Source organism: Panthera onca, chromosome C1 (assembly GCF_046562875.1).
Source record: "Panthera onca isolate mPanOnc1 chromosome C1, mPanOnc1 haplotype 2, whole genome shotgun sequence".
NCBI lineage: Eukaryota > Metazoa > Chordata > Mammalia > Carnivora > Felidae > Panthera > Panthera onca.
The window spans coordinates 186,502,821-186,524,244 of record NC_138346.1 but is presented as its reverse complement, the minus strand read 5'-3'; the positions used below and the strand labels follow the sequence as shown (position 1 = coordinate 186,524,244).

The window sequence follows — 21,424 nt, the reverse complement described above, 5'->3', positions numbered from 1 at the left end:
TGATCAGGGCCAACATGGCCGCCGCCGCCGGTGGGAGCTGAGGTGCCGCCGCCGCCGGGCAGCCGGGGGGAATCCGCCCGCATCGCCGCCCTCGCCGGCCGGGCGGCCGCAGGGCCCGGAGCGCCGGAGACCGGGGTTGGGGCGGCACCGTGCGGCGGCCACGGGGTCCCGTTAGAGCATCCCCCGGCGGCTATGCCGAGGGCCCGGAACGGCCGGCGGAGCAGGGGGGCCGGCGGGAGGGAGGAAGTAGGTTTGTTTACGGGCTGTTTGGGGCGGGGCAGCCCGGGACCGGGGTCCAGTGCTGGGGCGGGGGTCAGGGCTCCAGGCCGCGCCTGACGCTCTCTTTTTTTGCTTCTGCCCGGGATCTTCTCCCAGACCTTCCTGCGAGTGCGAGCCAACCGGCAGACCCGACTGAATGGTGAGTCTTGCCCGGCCCCTCCCTCCGCCCCACCCCCGGCCTCCTCCCTCCCTCACTGCCTGAAGCTCCGGGCTTGCCTGGGTCTCTTCGACTTTGGGGCCATTTGGCTTCGTCGCAGTCACAGCGCCTGAGAATGTGCTAACCAAGGTGGCCGCCCTCAGTTTCCCCGTCTGTCTAATGGAGGTTATGGTTCCAGCTCTTGCCCACGCCTCTCTGAAGGCCTTCAAGAACCCTGGCGGGCAATAAGTACCAGAGAATGAGGAACAAGCTACACAATTCCACTCGGGAGCTCAGCTTTGAATTTGCAAACTGCTGGGACCTCACTGTACAAGCCGGCAGGGCGCTGAGAATGTTTTTCTTCCAGTTTTTAATCAGTGCCCAGTAGTGTGAATACAGCCTCTCTGCTGAGACTTGACAATGCAGTGAGATCTGGAGTTCCCACGGCAACAGGAACTAACTCATCCCAGGGCTCTTTGAGTTATCAGTCGGCCCACATTTCACAAAGGTGATCAGCGTGGGCTCGACAGCTCTTAGAGGCCTTCTCTGAAAGCACGTCGTGTATGCACTACCTGGCGCCCCCCCTTTTGGATTCAAACCTCTGGAGCATTGCTGTTTGCTGAACACAATTGGATGATCCTAGCTTTTTGTGCTGACATGGGTGTGGTATATCTGGGTGTTAGCTGTAAGGGGCTTTAGGGTCTCTGGCCAGCTCCTGCCACTTGGTTTCTGCTGCCTGGCTGAACTCCAATCTGGGAACGGGAAAGCATTCATTATGGGCTGACCCCATGTTAAGCATCATTATCACAACACTTCTGAGAAGAAAGTGGTAACACACATTTTGTAGATAAGGAAACTGAGGCTGGGAGAGGGGAAGGTGATTTGTTTAAAAACACACAGCTGGGATGTAACTGAACCATGATTTAAACTGAAGTTTACCTTCAAAGCTTGTGCTTCTTTGACCGTGCTGTGTTACCTCCTTAAGCAAATACAGACCTTTCCCTACCTACATTTTAGTAAGCTTAGTTCAGGATTTAGAAGGTGAATGGTGAGTTCATTCATCAGCAAGACAATGCCTTGAGAATTTTCAGGTGTTGTCTAACCCCAACAGGGTGCTTTCCTGGGATTACAAGGGATCTTCTGTCCTGGGTGGCTTGGGTAAGAACAGTGTCCAGTATCACGCCCTCCTTGGCAATTCTGTAAGATTCATTTCTTTATTCAGTCATCAGTGTCTATGATAGGCCCTTTGTATTGGCACACTGCTCAATACAGGCTTCAAGAACCACCAGGGCCCCTTGCCTTTCTGATATCTAGTATTCCTTCTCCATCCCAGTCATGGCTGTAGGGTGCCAAGGTCACTCAAGTCTGAAATTCCAAGCGTTAGGACAGTCAGGGTGAGGGGATCTAGGTCTTTGTCCACAAAATCAAGGACGACACTGGAACATAGTCACCTCTCCTGGGTAAGAGCACAGGAAGTTGAAGATGAGGGCCAGGCTACTGACCAAGATGTCTCAAACTTCATGCCAACCCTGGTGGGATGATGGCTTTCCTGTTGGTTTAGGTCTTTCTAGAGTTACTAGTTTGGAGTTGGAATAGCTCCCTGCCTCAGACTCTCAATAGGCAAGAGTTAGGTCCCCAAGTGCATGTTCTTGCTGCCCTGGCACACTCACGGATCAGTCTTTGTTGCTGCTATCAGTCAGTGGGGAGATTCTTAGGACAGGAGAGCATTCTGACCTATGGAGTCAGGCTTGATTTCTTATCCTGCCTTTGCCGCTTTTTAGCTACTTGGACAAGTATCTAGTTCTCGCTGAGCCTTGAGTTTCTTCTGTTAAAATGGATAATACAGCCTTGCTTCAGGTTGAATGTAGAATTAAATGAGCTACTTTGTGTAAGGTATTTGATGCTGAGCCTGATACACAGCTGAAGCTCTAAATTCACCTTTCTAAGCTCACCTTTCACCTGTGTCCCCCCCACCTAAACTGCATTCATGAGTTTCCCACCAGGATCAATATCCATGAGAAAGTTTTTCCTGGCCCTGCAATGGGGAACATTTTTCTCCCCGATTGTCTTGCTACTCCAATCACTCTGGTCTCAGAGTGGCTAGCTCTACTTCTGCTATTGCAGAGGGAGGGGGGCAGTCCCTTGTTTTGACCCCTTCCTGCTTCAGTGACAGGAGGGCTGCAGAGAGGGATTAGTGAGCTAATTAGAAATGATTGCATCTCTCAGCATTAATTAGCAGTGCTGTGGGCTTGCAGTGTGCACTTTGGAATTGAGCCCCCTGCGGGACAGCGTGGCAGGCAGCCGTCTGCCTCAGGGGCCTGCCAGCCCCCTGCACTGATTAGAAATGATAGAACAGGTTTGGGTAGGCACAGTAAAGGCTGCCCTCTCAAAGTACTGTGGGCTCTCTGATTCAGATCCTCTATACCTGTATGACTGGGCCTCAGTCTCCTCTTCTGTAAAATGGGACCAGTGGAGTGCTTATTTCAGCAGCACATATACTAGAATTGGAATGATACAGAGAAGATTAGTATGACTCCTGCACAAAGATGATATGCAAATTCATAAAGCATCCCATATATATGTGTGTGTATATATATATATATATATATTTTTTTTTTTTTTTTTTTTTAATGGTATCTGGACATGAGAGAAAATCTTCCTGAGGGATTCTAGGTAGGATACTAAGGGCTATACCTCAGGGCCCTTGGCCCTGGAAGGAAAAAAAGGGTGATGAGTGAACAGCAGGCCAAATCAGGCCCCTGGAGGGACCTTGGGTTCTAGCCAAGAGATGTTCTTTAAGAGAGCCCATGGTCTTGGGTTTCTGGGCAGATATCTAGCAACTTGGAATGTCTTTGCTCACTGGACTTACTGAAGGCTGCAGGTAGGGGAGTATGGATTGAACTTGAGCCAGCTGTGGCCAGAGTGGACACTTTACTGGCCTACCACCAGCCTCCTCCCCAGGTGCTCTTGGCAAGGCTCGGTCCCCAAAGGAGCAGAAGGCGCTGCATAATGAGGGCCAGATCAGGCACTGAACAAAAGGGCTAATGGCTGGCAAGGGGTCAGGATGTGTCAGCTCCACTGGGACCAGGGGAGCTACAGTGACCGTTCGCCTGTTCTGTGCTTTGTTTTCGGTTTCTCCATGCAGCTCGGATTGGGAAAATGAAACGGAGGAAGCAAGATGAAGGGCAGGTATGTCCCCTGTGCAACCGCCCCCTGGCAGGATCGGAGCAGGAGATGAGTAGGCATGTGGAGCATTGCCTTTCTAAGGTAGAGGGGCCATCACTACCTACCTCTTCACCCCTTCCTCCCTCCCTTCCCCTACACTAGCTGCTGACTACCCCCAGATTTATGGGCTGTGTTGGGGTCTCCATGTGGTCTCAGCAGCTTTTTCCTCTCTGTTCTTTGCCCTCTTCCTTTGCTTTCATTCTTCCGCTCCTCCCCTGGGGCTCCAATGGAAAATAATTGGGAAGAGGCCCAGGTCTTTGACCTCCAGATTGGTTTATGTGAAAGGGACCCTAGATCTGGAGGCCCATCTGGCTCACCAAAGCTGGAGGTTAGGGCTATGCCCTCCTCGTAGACCCTGGGGAGCAGGTAGTGGTGGCCTGGGACCCACATGATCCTACTCTGCTCTTCACAGAGGGAAGGCTCCTGTGTGGCCGAGGACGATGCTGTGGACATCGAGCATGAGAATAGCAACCGCTTTGAGGAATATGAGTGGTGCGGGCAGAAGCGGATACGGGCCACCACTCTCCTGGAAGGTGGTTTCCGAGGTACAAGCAGCTGACACATAAGCAGTGGCATTCTGGCGGCCAGGCCTCTGCTGGGTATCCATCTGTTGGGAGCCAAGAGGCCAGGGCTGGTGGCTGGTCATCCATTCCACCACGTGGGAACTGCTGCTGGCGGGGCTCCTTTGTGACCGTGCTGCCTGCCTGTGATGTGCATATTAAAATGGATGTATTTGGGTGGGGAAATGGAATTGTGAGGCTGCAAGCTAGGAATGACGAGGGGGGCTCTCAGCCTCGGGTGATGCATTGAAGGTGACAGCCAAGCCGCGTTAGCACCTGCATAAAATATTAAAGGGACGGTTATGCATTTATCACTCCATCCCTCTTAAGGCTGATAAATGAGAATCCAGCAACCTGCTGTACACCTCCAGCACTGGGGGCCCTCAGGGCTTCCAGGCAAACACATTGGATTTTCCTCCTCCTCCTCAACCCCACGTCAGGGAAATCAGTTACAGAGGAGAGAGTGAGTTATGGCAAAATTTGACCTCCCCTGAGCTTCATTGGTGAATCTAATTTTAGCTCTGATCCCATCCCTTCTCCCTGGGTGCCCTCTGCCCTGAAGCAAGAGGGGCCTGGGCCCAGCTGCTCCTTGCTTCCCTTGGGCTCCCCAGTTGCTGCAGAGGGGTCTACAGGGCTTTGCACAGCTCCATTACCCTCCCAGCTCCTTGGAGGGATATGACTTCGCTCAGTGGAAGTCTCCCACCCCTCACCAGGTCAAACAGTACACAGGTTGGATGCCCAGGGTCGTGTCCTCTTGTCAGACTCCTCTGCTTTGGGCAGGAGGAAAGGGAAGCAGTTTGCCTCCTGGCCTCCGGCTCTCTGTGCACAAGCACAGCTGGCTCTGCACCTTACAATCATTAAGTGAACCAATCTGCTTCCCATCTGCCTCCAATTCTCTGGGCAACACCCTTGGGAGCCCTGGTGTGTTTGGTCCCCGGGGAATCTCACAGCAGCTGGGAAGAGGGTGTCTGACTTATGGGGGCTTTGCTGCATGGGCTGGTTTTGAGGAGTGGTCTCCATAGTACCGTGCAGTGCAGACTGGATACGTGAAGGGGCAGCAAGCCCAGGTGGGGCATTATGCTTCTGGGTTTCTCTCATTCTCCAAGCATTTGGGGCAAGCCAGAGTGTAAATCAGGAAGGTAAATCAGCCCAAACCATTGCCCGAGCCTGAGTGGAGAGTTCATTTGCCACTTCGCTATTGTCCTGTCCCAGAGTTTTAGAGTGCCTGAGGCCCTGAGATGAGCGGCAAAGACCAGGATCCTGGGAATGGTACACGCAGGTGTCTGGTGACAGCCCATTCAGGGTCAGTTGCAGGATGCTGCTCTGGGTTCGCTCTGTTGGCAGCTGGAAATACTCACGCCTTCTATTACTGTGGCAACTTCTTAGGTTTCTTGGCACAGATCTGGACCTGATGGTTTCTGGGCACCAGACAAGGCTTACAGGGGATAAAGCTGCATAAGGCCTGCTGATTTGACAGTATTTCCCCGCGCTGGGATGCACTTGGAGAGCCGGTGTGTGGTGCTCTTAGGCCCTGGGCGGGTGTCAGTTTTCTCTGAGTGTTTACACTATGAGGTTGTTCCTTTCAAGAATTCCTGAGGGGAGTTCAAAGGGGGCTTTTCTTTGAGCGATTTGGAGAGCGAGGATGAGAGTGAGGCTTGAAGAGGGAGCAGGGCCGGAGGTGCCTTTATCTGCAGAGAATGGTTCCAGCTTGCCTGATAGAAGCCGCTGCTGCCTCTTAAACAGCTTAGTGCAGTCAAAAGACAGGCAGACTTGAAAGGCTGTTTTACAGCAAGATCAGCGGGGGCCACGAGGCAGAGAGCGGGGCACAGTGGAGCAGAGGAGGCTGAGGCTCCTCAGTGGGGGGGGCATCAAAGGAGGCCCTGGTTGATCCCGACTGCCTCTGCCCCCTGAAACCCTGTCTGCAGAAACTGGCCATCTGTCAGTCTACACTCCCTGGCCAGGACTGGTAGGCCCCAACTCTTGGGGGGTTGGGTGTGGCCCCGCCAGGCGGGCTGGTGTCAGTGTGGTGCATTGATCGCCCGCCGGGCGGGCCCGGCCGCAAGCCGGGCAGCGCGTGCTTAATGTGATTGAAAGGCAGTTAAAATGGCGGTGACCTTTTCAGGAGGAATTAGATTGCCTGCCAAGACCGGTTAGAGGGAGTGATAACGCCGGCTGAAGAAGCTGCCCAGCCAACTTCAGAGAGAGGGAGCAGAGGCAGGATGAGCGGGCGAGCAGTGAGGCCCATTTAAGCTGCGCTGTGCGTGCTGACAGAACAGAGATTGCTGTCCTTGTTAGATATGAAAGAATTGAAGAATTGCAGATAAGTTCCTGTATCCGATCATCCCCTATTCCTTCCCCCAGACCAGGGCCCCTTCGTCATCCTCAGCAAAGCTTCCCACCAGGCCCACTGGGAACTGGTTTGATGGAGCAGATCTGTTACCTTGAACATAATCTGCTGTGGAGCCAGTGAACAAGCGAGAGTTTTGGTGGAGACACTTGACTGAGGGGAACGGGCCTTGCAGTTGGACCTATGGCTATTGAGGGCAAGACCGGATAGCTCAGGCCCAGGAGTGTTTGGCATTGGGACTTTAGAACAAAATGAAGGACCAGACAGAACAGGTAAGCACCAAGATAGGTCCAGCTGGACATAGATCTTTAAGAGGCTAAAGGAAATAAAGATTTCAAGAGAGTAGGTTGGAAGACCTAAAACTTTCAGTGTCTAGGAAATACTGTGGCCTTCTTAGTTCTCAGAAATTCTGGACTGTGTGCCTAAGCTGTTGGACCTCTCAGTACCTTAGGTTTGCTAACCTGCTACTGCTGTTTCCTCCCACCCAGCATTATAGTTGCACAGAGGGTGGCACAGGGCCTAGTGCTTCACCAACATTCCCCTGAGAGAGTTCAGCAGCTAGGAGTAAAAGATACTCTTCTAGGGTACCATGCCAGCCCTGAGCAGAGCAAGAAGCCTCTGGGCTAGAGTAGCAGGCCCCAGGGAAAACCTAATCATACAGCCCTTGAGGACAAACGTACTCCAATCTGTAGTCAAGAAGGTATGTGACAGACGAACCACACCTTTCCTCATTTTCTATCTCCAGTCCTGGGTCCTAGAGAAGAGACTCATGTTGAGCTTTGATCCCTCCCCTGGATTGGTTGCCAGTGAAAGTTCACCCAGCTGGATTTGGGGAGCCTGGAGCCCACCATATCTGGAGTGGACAGGCTGGAGAGAGGACATAGGAATGGTTGATTTCAGATAAGGTGACAGTGATGTGGCAGGCACAAGAGTGGCAAGATGGAAAAATTTCCCAGGAGGCTGCACAGGAAATAGAAGGTGCTGCAGCTGTCTCTCTGAGCCCTGGCGGGGAAACACATTACTAGAATCCAGCACTGAGCCCCTTTGAAGCAAACAGGTGGAGGGGAGGGAGACTATGGGGACTAAGAGAACTGCTCTTCAGGCCTCTGCCCTGCCCAGATCCTAGCCTAGGGACTGCATCTTTCTCAGGTTCCTGTCTTGGATTTAGGCTGCTTCCAAGTAGTCTGGGATGAGATCTCATGGAGAGGACAGGCAGGGTAGCTGTGGCACAGATTTTTTAACTGGCTGTTGCTTGCTAAAACTTCACGAGATTCTGAGTCAGGGAATGAGAGGTTTTGTGAGTCCAAGGGCACAGAGAAGTAGGCCTTCCCCTAGCCCCTGCTCCCTTTGGCATGTTAGTTCCCAGAAGGTGGGAGCCCCAGCTGCTAAAAATGTTCCCCAGTGCAGCCGTGCTGCCTTGTCTGGTCAGTGACAGGTGTTGGAACAGCCGACTGCTGGAGGCAGTCTTGATATGGAGAGGGTTAGGGCTGCTGCCTTCCAGCTCCCTACCACCTTTAGTTATAACTGTCGCCTGGTGGGAGGGGTGAGAAGAGGTGGCAAAGAGCAGGGCACCTCCGTCCCCTGTGGCGACTGACGGGGATTTAATCGCCTTTTGGAACACAATTGTTAAGCTGGGACAGAGGGAGTGCAAGCAGAAGGAGCAAGTATCAATGGTTTTAAACGGCGTCTGTCTCTCTGCGTCTCTCCTGACGTGAGGCAGTGAAACGCGTTATTGAGGAGGCCCGGAAAGTGGCTAAGTGCGTTTGACACACGCCAACTCCCTGCCTCCACACTGGATAATTGCATTGTCAACTGTTCAGCGAGGTGGCAGGTGACACTGCAGGCCGATTGATTGTCCCGCATCGCAGCTCCCCAGACTGTCAGCTCCCCAATCGATGGCGTTTACACAAGACACCGTAACTGCATCTGTAACTAATTCCAGTGTAAAACTCTCCGGAAGCTGCTGCCCCTGTCTCCTCCCCACACACACAACCCCCCCGCCCCCGCCACAAGAGCACAGCCTCTGGAGGGCCCCAAGACTTTCCTTTCTCCCTGGGCTCTGGTTTTGTTAGGAGCAGCAGGTGAGGAAATTGATGGCTCCTTTTTTTTGTGGTTTCAGGTTCCAGGACGTTAGTGCCCCCAGTAAACGGGCATCTCCAGTTTCTCAATCAATCACCTAATCGATTGATTAAATTAACACTGATTTTTTTTTTTTTTTTTCTTCTCCTCAATGAGCCAGGAAGAAATGAGTTTATGGGAGAGGGGTCATTTTTATAAAATTTAGACTTGCTTATCATTTCTGTACCGAATCCTCTTTTTCTCTGTTGCCAAGTACTCATTTGCAGGGAAGGGATTTTTCACACTGCCCACCCTCCCAGAACCCACTCTGCTGAGTGTCATTGACCATTAGGCTCAGTTTGCTTATAGATAGCAGCCCAACACATTGTGCTACTTTAGGTGGGGCTGAGCCATAGCAAGGGGCCTCCCCTGCTGACTAAAGGGTACTCCAGGTCATCTTGGAGGTCCAGGGAGCTGAGTCTCTTCCCTGGATAGCAGCAGCAGGAGTGGCAGCTTGCTTGTTATCCCCAGAGCTATACAGAACAGGAGCCAGAGGCTTGGAAAGGAGCTCTGTGTGCCATCTTGCCTCTGAGTACTGGCTTGGGATGTGCCAGCAGCTGAGAACATAAAATGACTGTGGAGCTTTCCTCTCAAACCGGGGAAGGGGGGGGGGCAAGCTGGTGGGGGCGCTGTCTGCGTAAAATGGCTTTATGGCCGTTTCTTTTTATTATGATTCTGCCAGAAGTCAGCAAGTGACATTTCATTAAGAAAATAAAGTTTAATGTGCTGGGAAGGAGGTTGGAGCAGGCTGGGGCAGCATAAGAGGGAAATTGGCAGTGGCAGCCCGTTCTGAACACCTGTGGGGGTAGGAAGAAGTTCCCAACATCTGTCTCCACTGCAGGATGGGGTCAGGGTCAGAATGAACTGCTCAGACCAGAGACAGGCCTTTTCCTTGGCAGATAAGATGTGCCATGCTCTCTGTCCTGCCTGGCTGGTCAGAGGAGCAGGAGGTTACCACCCAGCTGGGGGAAGCTGATAGGGAAGGTTGTATCCTGAGTGGCTTCACACCTCAGCCTCCTTTCTGACGCAGGGCTCTCAGCACTTCGTAGAACAGTATCATCAGTGGTTAGTCATTTCTGCTGGGGTGTCTTGTATAGCACCTGCTCTGGGCCTGGCCAGGTCTGCTGGATGGTGCTGAGATCACAGTAGTGAGTCAGACCTGGGCTTTCAGTCGGTGAGGGACCATGACAATACATGTAATGACTTTGGAGTTCCATAGGAGTCCATGTGGACACCAAGGAAAGGACACCTATCTGTATAGAAATACCTGGGGAAGTCTCCACACTGAGCACCTTGAGGGTGGGGATCAGATCTTGAAATTCTTTGTCTCCAATGCCAACCCAGGCAGAAGATGAGCTCAGTAAAGGCTGAAAGAATATTCCTGAGGTGAGTTCATTGCGGAAGTATTTCTGGAGCAGCTATGCATATAGGCACTGTGAGTTCCTAACAGGAAGCGTGGTTGAGCTAGGTCAGACTTGCAGAACAAGCAGGCATCTGTTTTGTAGACCAGGAGGGAGAAGAGGTAATAAGATGTACAAAAGCACAGGAACACGAGCAAACACGTAGGGTTGGGGAAAGCACAGTAGCTATGCTCTGCTGGAGTATGAGTCCTGTTCTAGGCCTGTCAGAGGAGAGGACTTCAGGCCATAGGGCTACTTTCTGTGTTGAGAAACTGGGACCTTTCCTGGCATCTTTGGGGTACCCTGTTTTATCAGCTTTGCCATGGATTCTTTGCTTTCCTTTTTGTCCACTTACCAGGCAGGGCTGGGCAGGGCCAGGCTGAGGCAAAGATGGGAGGCTGACTGCTGAGCTGCATGTACGTGGGGGCGGGGGCGTTGGCAGGGTTCGGGGGCACAGGCTGTAAGTGAACCTGATAGCTACATTCTGATTGATGGCAGAGTTTGTCTCCCAAACTGTCAGAGGGTTTATAGAGGTGCCACTCACCCACAAAGAGGGAATTGCTTGTCAGGACACCTGGCTGTGAACAGGAGACAGAGCTGTAACTTGGTGTTTTCTCAGCTTAATGGCCCTGCTGCTGACCTGCCTGCTGCCTCGAGTTTGTTGATGCCTCAGTGTAGAGGGGGAAATGAGGATTGTCGGGGAGGGGTGGAGCCTAGGCAGTGCCTAGCTTCTCTCTTTCCCTTGTGCTGTTTGCCTTTGGGATGGATGGAGCCTTTGTGAGACCAGAGACCAGAGGTGTAGATGGGAGAAGAAAGATCAGGAAGAAAATGCTTTGGAAATGGACTTGAAAGATGGAGAACTTTCCACATGGAGTGAATAGCACAAGCTAAAGTCTCAAGAACAGGATATACAGGGTTTTCTGAAGAGCAGTAAATAGCGTATCTGTAGGCATCTGGCTTATGGAGTAAAATGAGAAAAAGGGCAAAGGTGGAGAAGTAGGTGCATCCACATCTTGACGGATCTGGCTGAGAAGATTTTGTATGCAGTGGGAAGCCATAGCTGGTTTTGGAGCTGGGAAAGGAATGGTCAGAGCCATATGGTAAGCAGGATAAAGGAATAGACAAGAGGCTCGAGGACCCGTTATAAGATTGTCATCCTGATGAGAGTGGAAAGAATGGATAAGAAGAAATTTATGAGATTATCAGACAGAACCCTGAGCTGCTTCCTCATCTCTTTGATGATTTCCTTGCTGCTTCTACTTGCCACAGATTCCATCGTTTTCATCTCTCTCTGTCCTGGCATGGTTGCTATGCTGGCCAATAGGGTATGGTCTCAGTCCACTGAGAGGAGTCAGAGGCAGGGAGGGAGAAGCAATCGGCTTTGTGGCCCCTGACCCTGGCCATCAGGAAGGGTGGTCCTGGGTGTCAGAGCACATAGCAGGTTAAGGGGGCCTAATGTGACTTCAGCAGCTCCCCCACTCCCCATTGGCCAGGGGTCTACCAGTGGCTAGGCCAAGCACACCTTGGTAGGGACAGCCACCTGCCTGGCCAACGGCCCTGTGTCCACCCAGCCTGCTTGTCTTCATGGATTGCTTTCAGAAGCAGGTGTGCGTGCCTTCCTCCCTCATCTGTCCCTTCCTAATCCCTTTATAACTGCACTTGTCCAGGAATCTGGGCTGAGTGAGGTGGAGATGAATAATTAATGTCAGGCGCTTCAGACACCAAATATTTGAACAGCTGCCTGGTGTTTTTGCTGGCAAGGACCTGGCGGCCAAAATCAGGACATTGGCTGGGGGTCTTGCTGTGTGCCTCTGACTGGCCCTAGCCAGTTTGCTCTTCCCTCTGATGGACTGTCAGGCTGGACCATGGGACACAGGGGGATGCCCAGGTCCTGGTTGGGGATAGCCTTGTAGACCTGAATTTCTGTGTCTTCTTCCTGCTCTTCCTAGACCTAGAAGACAGGTGGGCAGCAGGGCTAGCTTGGGTGTCTCCTGAGGACCTAACATAGTGTATGAATGGTCTAGTTTATGAGCAGAGACCACTAGGAGCAGCAGGAAGTGGCAGAGAAGGATGAGGTACGCAGAGTGAAAGGGATTGGAGTGTCAGAGCCACGAGTACCTAAGTAATTGGCTTTCTATGTTCCAGGCCCAAATTTCTGAGCCTTACCTGGCCCAAAACCTGACCCCTACCTAGGGAGAACAGAAAGGGCACTCTTGGCCTAGTCTTGCTGGCCCCTGGCCCTCCTCACGTCCTGCTTCCCACAGGCTCTGGCTTCGTCATGTGCAGCGGCAAGGAGAATCCGGACAGTGATGCTGACCTGGATGTGGATGGGGATGACACTCTGGAGTATGGGAAGCCACAGTATCCTTGGGGCACTGTGGGACAAGGTGGGGCTGGTGGGACAGGTCAAAGGGAATTTAAAAAGTAGCCAGCACCTCTGGTACTTGCCCATACCATCCACACACCCCCCCCCCCCCCTTTGGGGTCAGTGTCTGAGCTTTAACTAGGATTCAACCTTCATGGCCTACTGTAAACTAGGATCTGTTGTCCTTGACCACCATGCCAGATACACAGAAGCTGACGTCATCCCCTGCACAGGCGAGGAGCCTGGTGAAGCCAAGGAGAGAGAGGCACTCCGGGGTGCAGTCCTAAAGCAAGTGTGGGCACAGGCTTGGGTGGGTGGGATAGAGGGGTGGGAAGTCCTGAGGCAGGGGTCAGCCTAGTACCCACTCTCAGGGCTCCCCCACCTGCCTTTAGAGCTCACTTTGTTCTTTTCTTCTCCTTTCCCTAGTGGCGGCCCTCCCAGCACACGCATCACGCCCGAGTTCTCTAAATGGGCCAGTGATGGTAAGTCCTGACCCACCACAGGAGTAATTAATGGGTAGAGGAGACCTCTTTGGGTGGTGGTGACTGACTCAAGCCCAGCCCCTCACCTGTGCTGCCCAGTCTGGCCAGAGTATGAGTTGCCCCTCTGTCCCAGCAGAGATGCCATCTACCAGCAACGGTGAGAGCAGCAAGCAGGAAGCCATGCAGAAGACCTGCAAGAATAGTGACATCGAGAAGTGAGTGTCTGGCCAGGAGGGGGGCCTCTGGAATGGCAGTTCAGAGGGAGGGGGGAGAGAGGGGCTCTTTGCTAGCAGGAAGGCCTGCTGCTAAGGCTCCTGGCCTCCAGAACGCGACTTAATCCTGCAGCCCTGGGCACACGACGGGCATTGGGGCCCAGCTGGTGCTAAGCATGACTCTGTGAATTGATCACTGGGCCACGGCCCTGGGAGTCTTGGCGGAGGGAGGAGTAGTCCGCCTGCCTGCCTGCCCGCTGCGGCGGCCTCCGCCCGGGAATGTGATGTATGGCCGCCCAGCCCAGCCGGCGCACTTGATTCATCTCCAGTTTCTGTTTCTTAATCGGGAGCTAAATTGGTTTCATTTTTCTTGTCCCGGGTGGCGCTTGCAGTGGGTTTTAGGCAGGAGCATTGGGTCTCATCACTTCTGGTAGGAATTTTTGGCCTAGGTTCTCTGGCAGGGGAAAAGGGGATCTGTTAGCACTTCACATGGGGCTGGGCAGCCCCTGGCCTGGATCCCCAGGAGCCACAAGCAAATCAGTTGGGCATCTTACTGTCTTTCCAGAAGCCCATGCAAGGCCAGTTCTGGCCCAAGAGGTGGTATTGTCCAGCTCTGGCTGCCTGGAGTTGCTGCTGTTGGCCATTGCTTAACTCCCCGCACCCCACCCCTCTCTCTGCTGGAGGCTAGGTTGCCTGGGGTTAAAAGGCAGCCTCTTCATTCCAGGGCCAGTGTTCCATCTTGCCTCCTGCCAGGAGAGTGGATTGCAGGCCGGTGCAGGGCTGGGTCGGTGGCCCAGGGTCACCTCCCATTTGTTTCCCTCCATTTTGTGTTGTCATAAATTCATTCCAGCCCGTTGTGGTTGATCAGTTTATCTCGGCCGGGGCCGCGAGTGCTGCTGGCATGATGTATGGGCCGCGGCTCAGGGCCCGGCTGCCCATGAATCACCGCAGCTGCTCCGTGTCAGTGCTGGAGCGGGCCGCACGGGTTCGGCGCAACCAGCATAGGGGGGTGGGGGGGGGAGGAATGACGTATGGATGTTTATTTAATAATTCTCTCCTACTCCAGCTGAGCGGGGCGGGCGGGGCCATAAGGGGCGCCCACCCTCGTCTGGAGGGGCTGCTCATAAATCAGAAAGACAAGATCATTAATCAGGGATGGCGCCCGAGGGGGAGGTGGGGGCCAGAGCTAGTGGCCATCCATGAAGGTACTACCCACCCAAGGCTGAAGAAAGTTGAGACTTCTGTCCCACCTGTGTGAGCACAGGAACCAGTAGGCAGGGTTCTCTGGGATGCGTCATAGACACTCAGTCATATGCAGAGATCTCCACTGGGTCTGGATCTGCCCAGATTGGGACCCTTCAGTCCCTATGGCTTCTCTCTTCCTCGTATACAACATAGGTTCCTGTCCTAGATCTTATTCACCACCTAGGGGAAGCAGGAAGGTAGGATGCCATAGTTTCTTCCAGGAAATTCTCCACTCCATGCCTTGGAGGGTCTCAGGAATAACTCAGAAGCAGCCTGGATCAGGAGCTAGAGAATTGGGTATTACACCAGAGCAGAGATTAGAGGTCAGGTGTATGCTGAGCAAATCCACAATAAGGTGGGCTCTGGAGTTGGATGTGGCCTTGGAGCTTTTGGGTATAAAGGGAGAGATGGCTTCATTCTCTCTTGGCCCCATCCTGTTTGCTTTGTATATCTAACTCCTCTGATTTGGGGTTTGAGAGTGCTCAGCTCTGGGGTAGCCCTGTGCCCCCAACTCCAGGCCTTTGTTTCCCAATTTTCAAAATAACTACATAGGACCAGGCAAATGCCCAGCATGGTCGTTGGGAGAGAAAGAGAGCACAGCTACCCATCCTTGTCTCCTTGTCAAGAATTTGCCAGCAGATGGGGTGGCACATATGGCATTGGGCAAAATGCCAGGGGAAGAGCCAGCTGTGCTGGTGATAGTAAGGGTAGAGGGGGTGGTGAAGGCTTCCAGATCTGGAAAGTTGAATGGACACTTCCAGAGAATCAGCCAATGCCAGAGGAAATGGAGTCAAGCCCTTTGCAGCTTCCCTGGAGAGACGTAGGGCAGAGAGGGAGTCACAGACCTATGGATAATAGATCTAGGGCATCTCTGGCATAGGGACACAGCCATCAAGAAGTCATATTCTGTGTTTCTGCTAAGAAATTCGAATTCAAATTCTGTATTTCTGCCCTAAGAGAGAAAGGTCAGAGATCAAAGTTTGTTGTTGCCCGTGGAATGTTACCCACCATCCTCCCTGTGCCCCCCAGTACCACTTATGCCCAGCAGGGAAAGACCATCTGTAAGCTTTCAGGCTTTCTGAACCGATTTTCTGCTCCAAGCTAGCAGAACAGCTCACCCTAGGAGAACATCTCTGCCACACTGCACCACACTTACAATTCCCCCTCAGTCCGCTCTTTCTCCTGATTGAATACATCTTGTAGCCTCAGCTCTTCAGCTCTTACCCTGTCACAGCCCTCCTCCAACACCCCCAGCAACTTCCCATTGCCTGTGAGATAAACTTCACTTTCTGATTGTGCCTCTGAAGTCTTTTCTGATAGAATCTCCTTGCCCACTTTAGCATTGTCTACTTACCCACAGGTGAGCCTTAAACAGCCACCTGGGTCTCTTGGGCCTCTTAGCCTGTGTTCCTACTGGTCCCTAGACCTGGAGACCCAGCTCCTCCTGGGTATTTCCAGTGTTGTAATGTTAGTCATGTAGTTCTTGGTTGATCACAGCATCTGTCTTTGGGGTTTGAATCCCACCTCCCCCATTCTGTGTGAACCATAAGCAAGCTATTTAATGTTCCTTTGCTGCTTTAGTTTCTTCATATGTAAAATGGGAATATTCGAATCTCCTCATGGGGTTTTGTGAGGTGTAAATAAAATAATAATTTTCAGTTCCTCAGTACAGGCCCTGGCATTCAGTAAGCACTTAATAAATGTTGGCTCTTTTATTTGCATTACCATCATTGTTATTCCCTAACGCCCATCTCTAGTAGCGTCTTCTCCAAGAAGCATTCTTCTCCCTCGGTGAGCTCCTCTGGGTTCTGTCCACTTGTTTTAGGAGGGGTAGGAGGGATCAGTCCTCAGGATAGTCCTAGCTATTCACTAGCTAGTTCAGTGCTGCAGCCCAAAGAGTCTTCAAGAAGTTACAGGGGACCTTCACGGGCAGGACTTGAACAGCAGGCGAGGACTCTCAGGCCATCTGATGTGCCTGCCCAGGAAGAAACAACAAGGAGCCCTTGAGGTAGGCAGGCCTGTGGCCCAGGACTGGATTCTGTGGGACTCACGCAGTCCCCACATCTCTGACTGTTCCAGGAGTGAGACTGGCTTTTCGGTCAACTAAGATTTACTCATACTCACGTGCCTGCCAGGGGGCTGACGTTCGTAGTCAGTATTGGTGGCATGGGCAGCTTGCCCTTGGAAAACTACGCCTCGTACAGGAGACAAGGACGTTTGCAGTTGTGTTGCTGTGGTGGAGTCCGGTGCAGGGTGCTATAGAGTACAGAAGAGCAGCCACCGGCAGTGGTGCTGTCAGGAGGGTTGGAAAAGGCTTCTGGTGAGTTAGGAGGTAGGGTGGCCCAGAGGAGGCAGAAAGTGCCGCAGGAAGCCAAGGGAGTGAAAAATGGTGGAGCGTGTGGAGAGGCTTTATAGTTTGGTGTGGATAGAGCATCAAGTGTGGCACAATGCTGAAGGATGCAGGCTGGGGCTAGACCAAGGAGTCCCCGGTCTCAGTTTATGAGGAGTTTAGTAGAGCTTTATTCTGAGGGAAACATTGAGATGTTAGAAGTAGAAACAGTCAAATTTGCAAAATTCTAGGTGCTGGGAGAATGGAATGAGGGATCTGGAGGCAGAGGGGCCATTCAGGTCAGTGGAGGGATCGTAGGAGAAGTCATGAGGGCCTGGACTAGTGGTAGCGGTGGAGAGACTACAGATACTAGGAGCTAGATGACAGATTGTGGGCGCCGAGGGTGACTGGGAAGCAATGGTTTGAGAATGGTTCCTACGTATCTGGTTTGGAAATTGACCAAGATGGAGGTGGAAGAACAAGGAGGATGAGGAGTTCAATTCCAGAAGATGGAGTTTACAAATATAGGATATGGGCAGGTGGGGGGCGGGGATATCTGGGAGACATTTATATATGCAGTTCTGGAATTTAAGGGTGGTGTGGGCTGGAGGTTCAGATTAGAGATGTCAGCCTGCTGCCTGCCCAACCATGCTGTCCTCTTCACAGAATCACCGAAGATTCAGCTGTGACCACGTTTGAGGCCCTGAAGGCTCGGGTCAGGGAACTTGAACGGCAGCTATCCCGTGGGGACCGTTACAAATGCCTCATCTGTATGGTGAGAGAAAGGGAACCTGGGATGCCTTTGGTCAGGCTTCAGTGCCCTCTGGGGGTTGGAAAGGGCCTCTGCACTGTGATCTGAGCTCTTTAGAGGGTAGACCAGCCTCAGAGTGACCCCCCCCCCCCCTTCTCTGCCCACCTCCTCCCTAGGACTCATACTCGATGCCCTTAACGTCCATCCAGTGTTGGCATGTGCACTGCGAGGAGTGCTGGCTGCGGACCCTGGTGAGGTGGCATGGGGGTTGGGGAGTGGGTGGCTACTTCCGGTGCTACCCACATGTCCATGCTTACGCTTGAGCCTGCTTGAGGGGAGGGAGGTGCAAGGGCAGGGGAGAGCACGAGCATCAAACACAGCAGCGGGAAACCAGGATGTTCACCCCCCCAAACTCCCCCCATTCTTGTCTCCACCACCAGCTTTATTAAATTCTCTCCCTCCATGGGTTCACTGCCTGCTCTGCCCACCCCCAAGGCCCACTGTATCACACGTATTGGTGTGATCCCAGGTCAGGAGGAGGCTGGGTGTGGATAAGCAGGACTAGGGCCTCAGCCCCTCCCCCTGCCATTACTAAGCTCCTTCTGCTCCTGCCCCTGTTCTTCGCTCGGGAGCAGCCATTAAAATGTCGCCCGGAGACAGCAATAAAAGGCCCGGACGTGGGCTCTGTGTCCTGATCAAAGGCCGCATGTAATCTCGTTAGGGCCGAGGCAGCCACAGCTGGACCCAGCCTTGTTCTCATTACCGGGGCTCCCGCTGCGGGGCTGGCCAGGCGGTTTGATCCTGGCGTCCCCCCAACACAGAAGCATGCCTGCCTGCTTGCAGAGGCTGCCCATGCATCCCCAGCCTGGGCTGACAGGACCAAGGTGCCAGCATACAACTGGTGCAGGGGGACATGGCTCTGGGCCCAGGTGCTCTCATGAGCAAGTATGCAGCATAGTGTGCATAACCAGAGCCCTCCCTGTTCTCCCTGCAGGGTGCCAAGAAGCTCTGCCCTCAGTGCAACACCATCACAGCGCCCGGAGACCTGCGGAGAATCTACTTGTGAGCTAGCCACCCCCAGCAGGCCTTGCCTGGAGCAGCCCCACCTGCCCGCCTCTGTGACGTGACCCTCCCCCTTGTACATATTTGCACACAGGTTCCCCATGTACATACATGCGCACACACACGTGCACATTCGTGTGCGTGCACACACACACACACACACACACATACACACACACGCACACACGCACACACGACTCTGGAGCCAGAGTGGAGGCTGAGACCCAGGCCTTGCCTGCTGGTTCCCACCAAAACTGAGGACCATACTGCTGTTTGGGGTTTTGTTCCCAAGGTGGGGCAAGGAAGTGGGAGTGAAGGGGAATAGTTGGGCAAGGCTCCTGAGATACAGCCCCCAGACTGACAGACGGACAGACAGACATGCAAACACCAGACTGAAGCACATGTAATATAGACTGTGTATGTTTACAATGTTGTGTATAAATGGGACAACCCCTCGCCCCCCACTCCACCCTCACCCCTTTGGTTGTATGATTTTCTTCTTTTTTTAAGAACACCTGGAAGCAGTGCCCCCTTCAGGGCTGGCTGGGGGCTCGGCCCATCCACCTCTCAGGGTGCCTGCCTCTCTCTCTCCCATGGTATCCCTTCCCTCTCCCACGTGCTCGGTGTTCAGTGGTGTATATTTCTTCCCCCAGACATGGGGCACATGCCTCAAGGGACACGATCCTCTCCTTAGTCTTAGCTCCTGGGGCTCTTTATAAGGAGTTGGGGGAGAGGGGAGACACAGGAAATGGGAACCGAGCTGAAGCAGGGGCTGAGATTGGGGCTGGATGAGTATGCTCCTGGCTGCCCAGCCTTCTACCAAGAACCATTCCTGGGATTAGAACTGCTGTTCCCAGGGAAAGTGGTCTCCCCCGCCCCTCCCGTGGGCCCCACGGTGTGATGCTGTGTCTGTATATTCTATACAAAGGTACTTGTCCTTTCCCTTTGTAAACTACATTTGACATGGATTAAACCAATATAAACAGCTGCTGCCTGTGTGTATGTGTGCAGGAAGGGGTAGGTGATGGGGTGGTATGGACAGAGGTAGTTAAGGAGTTAATTCCTGGCAGCAGTGTGGGGAAGAGGACTTGGATGTCCCTGTGAAGCAGAAGCAGTGCAGGGTTGGTCCACTGGGGGTGGGGGGCCTGAAGCACTCCCATCAGGGGTGGGGGTGGAGCTGGGGACCTGGACTCCTGACTATTGATGGGTAGGGGCTCCAGGTTAATTCCTTATCGATGCAGAATCGTCAGCTCATTAATCACAGAAGAGGTCAGAGCTTGGGGGTACAGAGGGGATGCAAGCTCTATCCCCCAATCTAGAGCAGAAGCAGCTATGAGCTTGGGTAAAGACAAGCCTCAAGCCCCTATACCTTTCTAATGCCCAGAAATGAGCCAGGGACCAAATGGAACAAGCATCTTGGTTTCTGCGACCTTTTTTCTAGTGACCAGCACCCCAGTATAGCTACTCCCTAGATTCTCAAATAGCTACCGTAGAAACCCCAGTTCTCCAAGGTGGACCTTCATGTCAGGGAACTGAAGCTGGCCAGCTAGCACCAGAGATTGCACTCTATCAAATCATCCCCAAGGCTACCCACTGCCAGTGAGTAATCCACATCCTGGGCGCTCTGGCAGGTGCTCACAACTGCAGATGAGTCCTTTCCTTTACACATTCTCACACACCAGGCCCGTCGTCCACCTTTCCAAATTCTCCACCTTAGACACACCGATCTCTGGGTGCCTGCGATACATATACTACAGAATAGGATCCAGTTGGCAGCTCCTGCCTCTTGGTTAGAGCCTAGTGAAGGCCCTGCAAAGACCCGTGCCCAGCTTGATGGCATCGAGTATCCTAAATAGGAGAAACCTGGGGCCCAAGATTCTGGGGAATGTAAGTGTCCTGCCAAAGCAGGGCGGCCCCAGTAATGGCTGGTTTTGGAAGAGAGGTGGATAATGTCCAGTTCACATCGGGCTGGCTGCTTTCAGGTCTCAACTCTCCCCTCTCCTTGTCTTGGACTTAGCAGGTCCCTGATGGCTGGTTACTCTCACCCTAGGGGCATTATGCTCTCAAATAGGGGACGTTAACCCTGCATGAGGGCACGAAGCCCACTCTGCCACGGGATCCTTAAGCTTGGTCTCATGGCCCAGGCAGCACTGCCACCTGTTGGCCATGGCTAGGAATGCAACCACACAGCACCGGGATTGGAGGCAACTGTCTCAGCGGTCCCAGAGGGCTGACAGATGCAAATTGAGCCAGCTCTTGAGACAGAGTCCATCAGCCCTGAGACTATCAAGGGTTAGCTGCCACCCAGAACTTGGCCAGCCATCTCCTTCACTGTCAAATTATCAAAGCCCATTCCTGCCCCACCAAGTCCCTTGAATACCACAGCAAGCTCATCCAATCAACAGATATTTACTGAGTACCTACTACGTGCCAGCATTGTGCAGCAGTGACTTATAGAATGAGAGATGATACAGAACTCTAAGGCTGAAGCCCCCTCTCCTGCCTGAAGATCCAAGTGCATCTCTCAAGAAGATGGAGTTGATTGTTTTAGTCAAATGGCCCCCAGCCCTGGTTCTGATCTTCAGGGCTACTGAGTTTGTCCCAGCTCCTGTACGGCGCTACTGTCTTCCTGCTCCCCACTCCACCTGCCTGTTACACACCTTGCAGCTTTCCTGAACCAGTGGCTTCCTGGCAGTGTGACGGACCCAGGCAGGCCTGCCACCTCTGCATCCTCAGCTCCCCATCTGGCTCAGGCTCCCCGACAGTGAGCACAGAGAAGCCTCTCTTGGTGAACTATTAAGTGGGATCTAGGCGGATGGTGCTTCATGCTGCAGGGCTTTGCCCTTCTGGGGCCTTGGGGTAGGGACATCATAGCCCCTGCCCCGGCCTGACCCTCCTTTCCGGCACCTCCCA

At 53.1% G+C, this 21,424-nt stretch overlaps 1 protein-coding gene, 1 long non-coding RNA gene and 1 other non-coding gene across 7 annotated transcripts in view; 2 read left to right on the top strand and 1 right to left on the bottom strand.

Moving 5' to 3' along the window:
• Nucleotides 1-19,499, top strand: part of RNF220 (ring finger protein 220) — a 231,168-nt gene extending 211,669 nt beyond the window's left edge. Inside the window, exons 1-11 of one of the 5 annotated variants that reach the window (XM_060626183.3) lie at nt 19-246; nt 376-418; nt 3,561-3,682; nt 4,053-4,185; nt 12,330-12,426; nt 12,632-12,718; nt 12,857-12,912; nt 13,049-13,127; nt 17,365-17,473; nt 17,626-17,700; nt 18,444-19,499. In XM_060626183.3, the coding sequence (XP_060482166.1) occupies nt 193-246; nt 376-418; nt 3,561-3,682; nt 4,053-4,185; nt 12,330-12,426; nt 12,632-12,718; nt 12,857-12,912; nt 13,049-13,127; nt 17,365-17,473; nt 17,626-17,700; nt 18,444-18,515 (927 nt within the window). In that variant the 5' untranslated portion in view covers nt 19-192 and the 3' untranslated portion in view covers nt 18,516-19,499. Of the gene's footprint in view, nt 1-18; nt 247-375; nt 419-3,560; nt 3,683-4,052; nt 4,186-12,329; nt 12,453-12,603; nt 12,719-12,856; nt 12,913-13,048; nt 13,128-17,364; nt 17,474-17,625; nt 17,701-18,443 lie in introns of those variants that run through there. The other 4 variants (XM_060626179.3, XM_060626181.2, XM_060626180.2 and 1 more) reach the window with 4 other exon arrangements.
• Nucleotides 2,890-2,996, top strand: LOC132673986 (U6 spliceosomal RNA). Its single transcript, XR_009608315.1, has one exon. It is a non-coding gene; the product is annotated as a U6 spliceosomal RNA (small nuclear RNA).
• Nucleotides 16,067-16,688, bottom strand: LOC144617256 (uncharacterized). Its single transcript, XR_013557617.1, has 2 exons — nt 16,494-16,688; nt 16,067-16,344 (listed from the first exon to the last, which is right to left on the bottom strand). It is a non-coding gene; the product is annotated as an uncharacterized LOC144617256 (long non-coding RNA).
• Nucleotides 19,500-21,424: the final 1,925 nt, after the last annotated feature.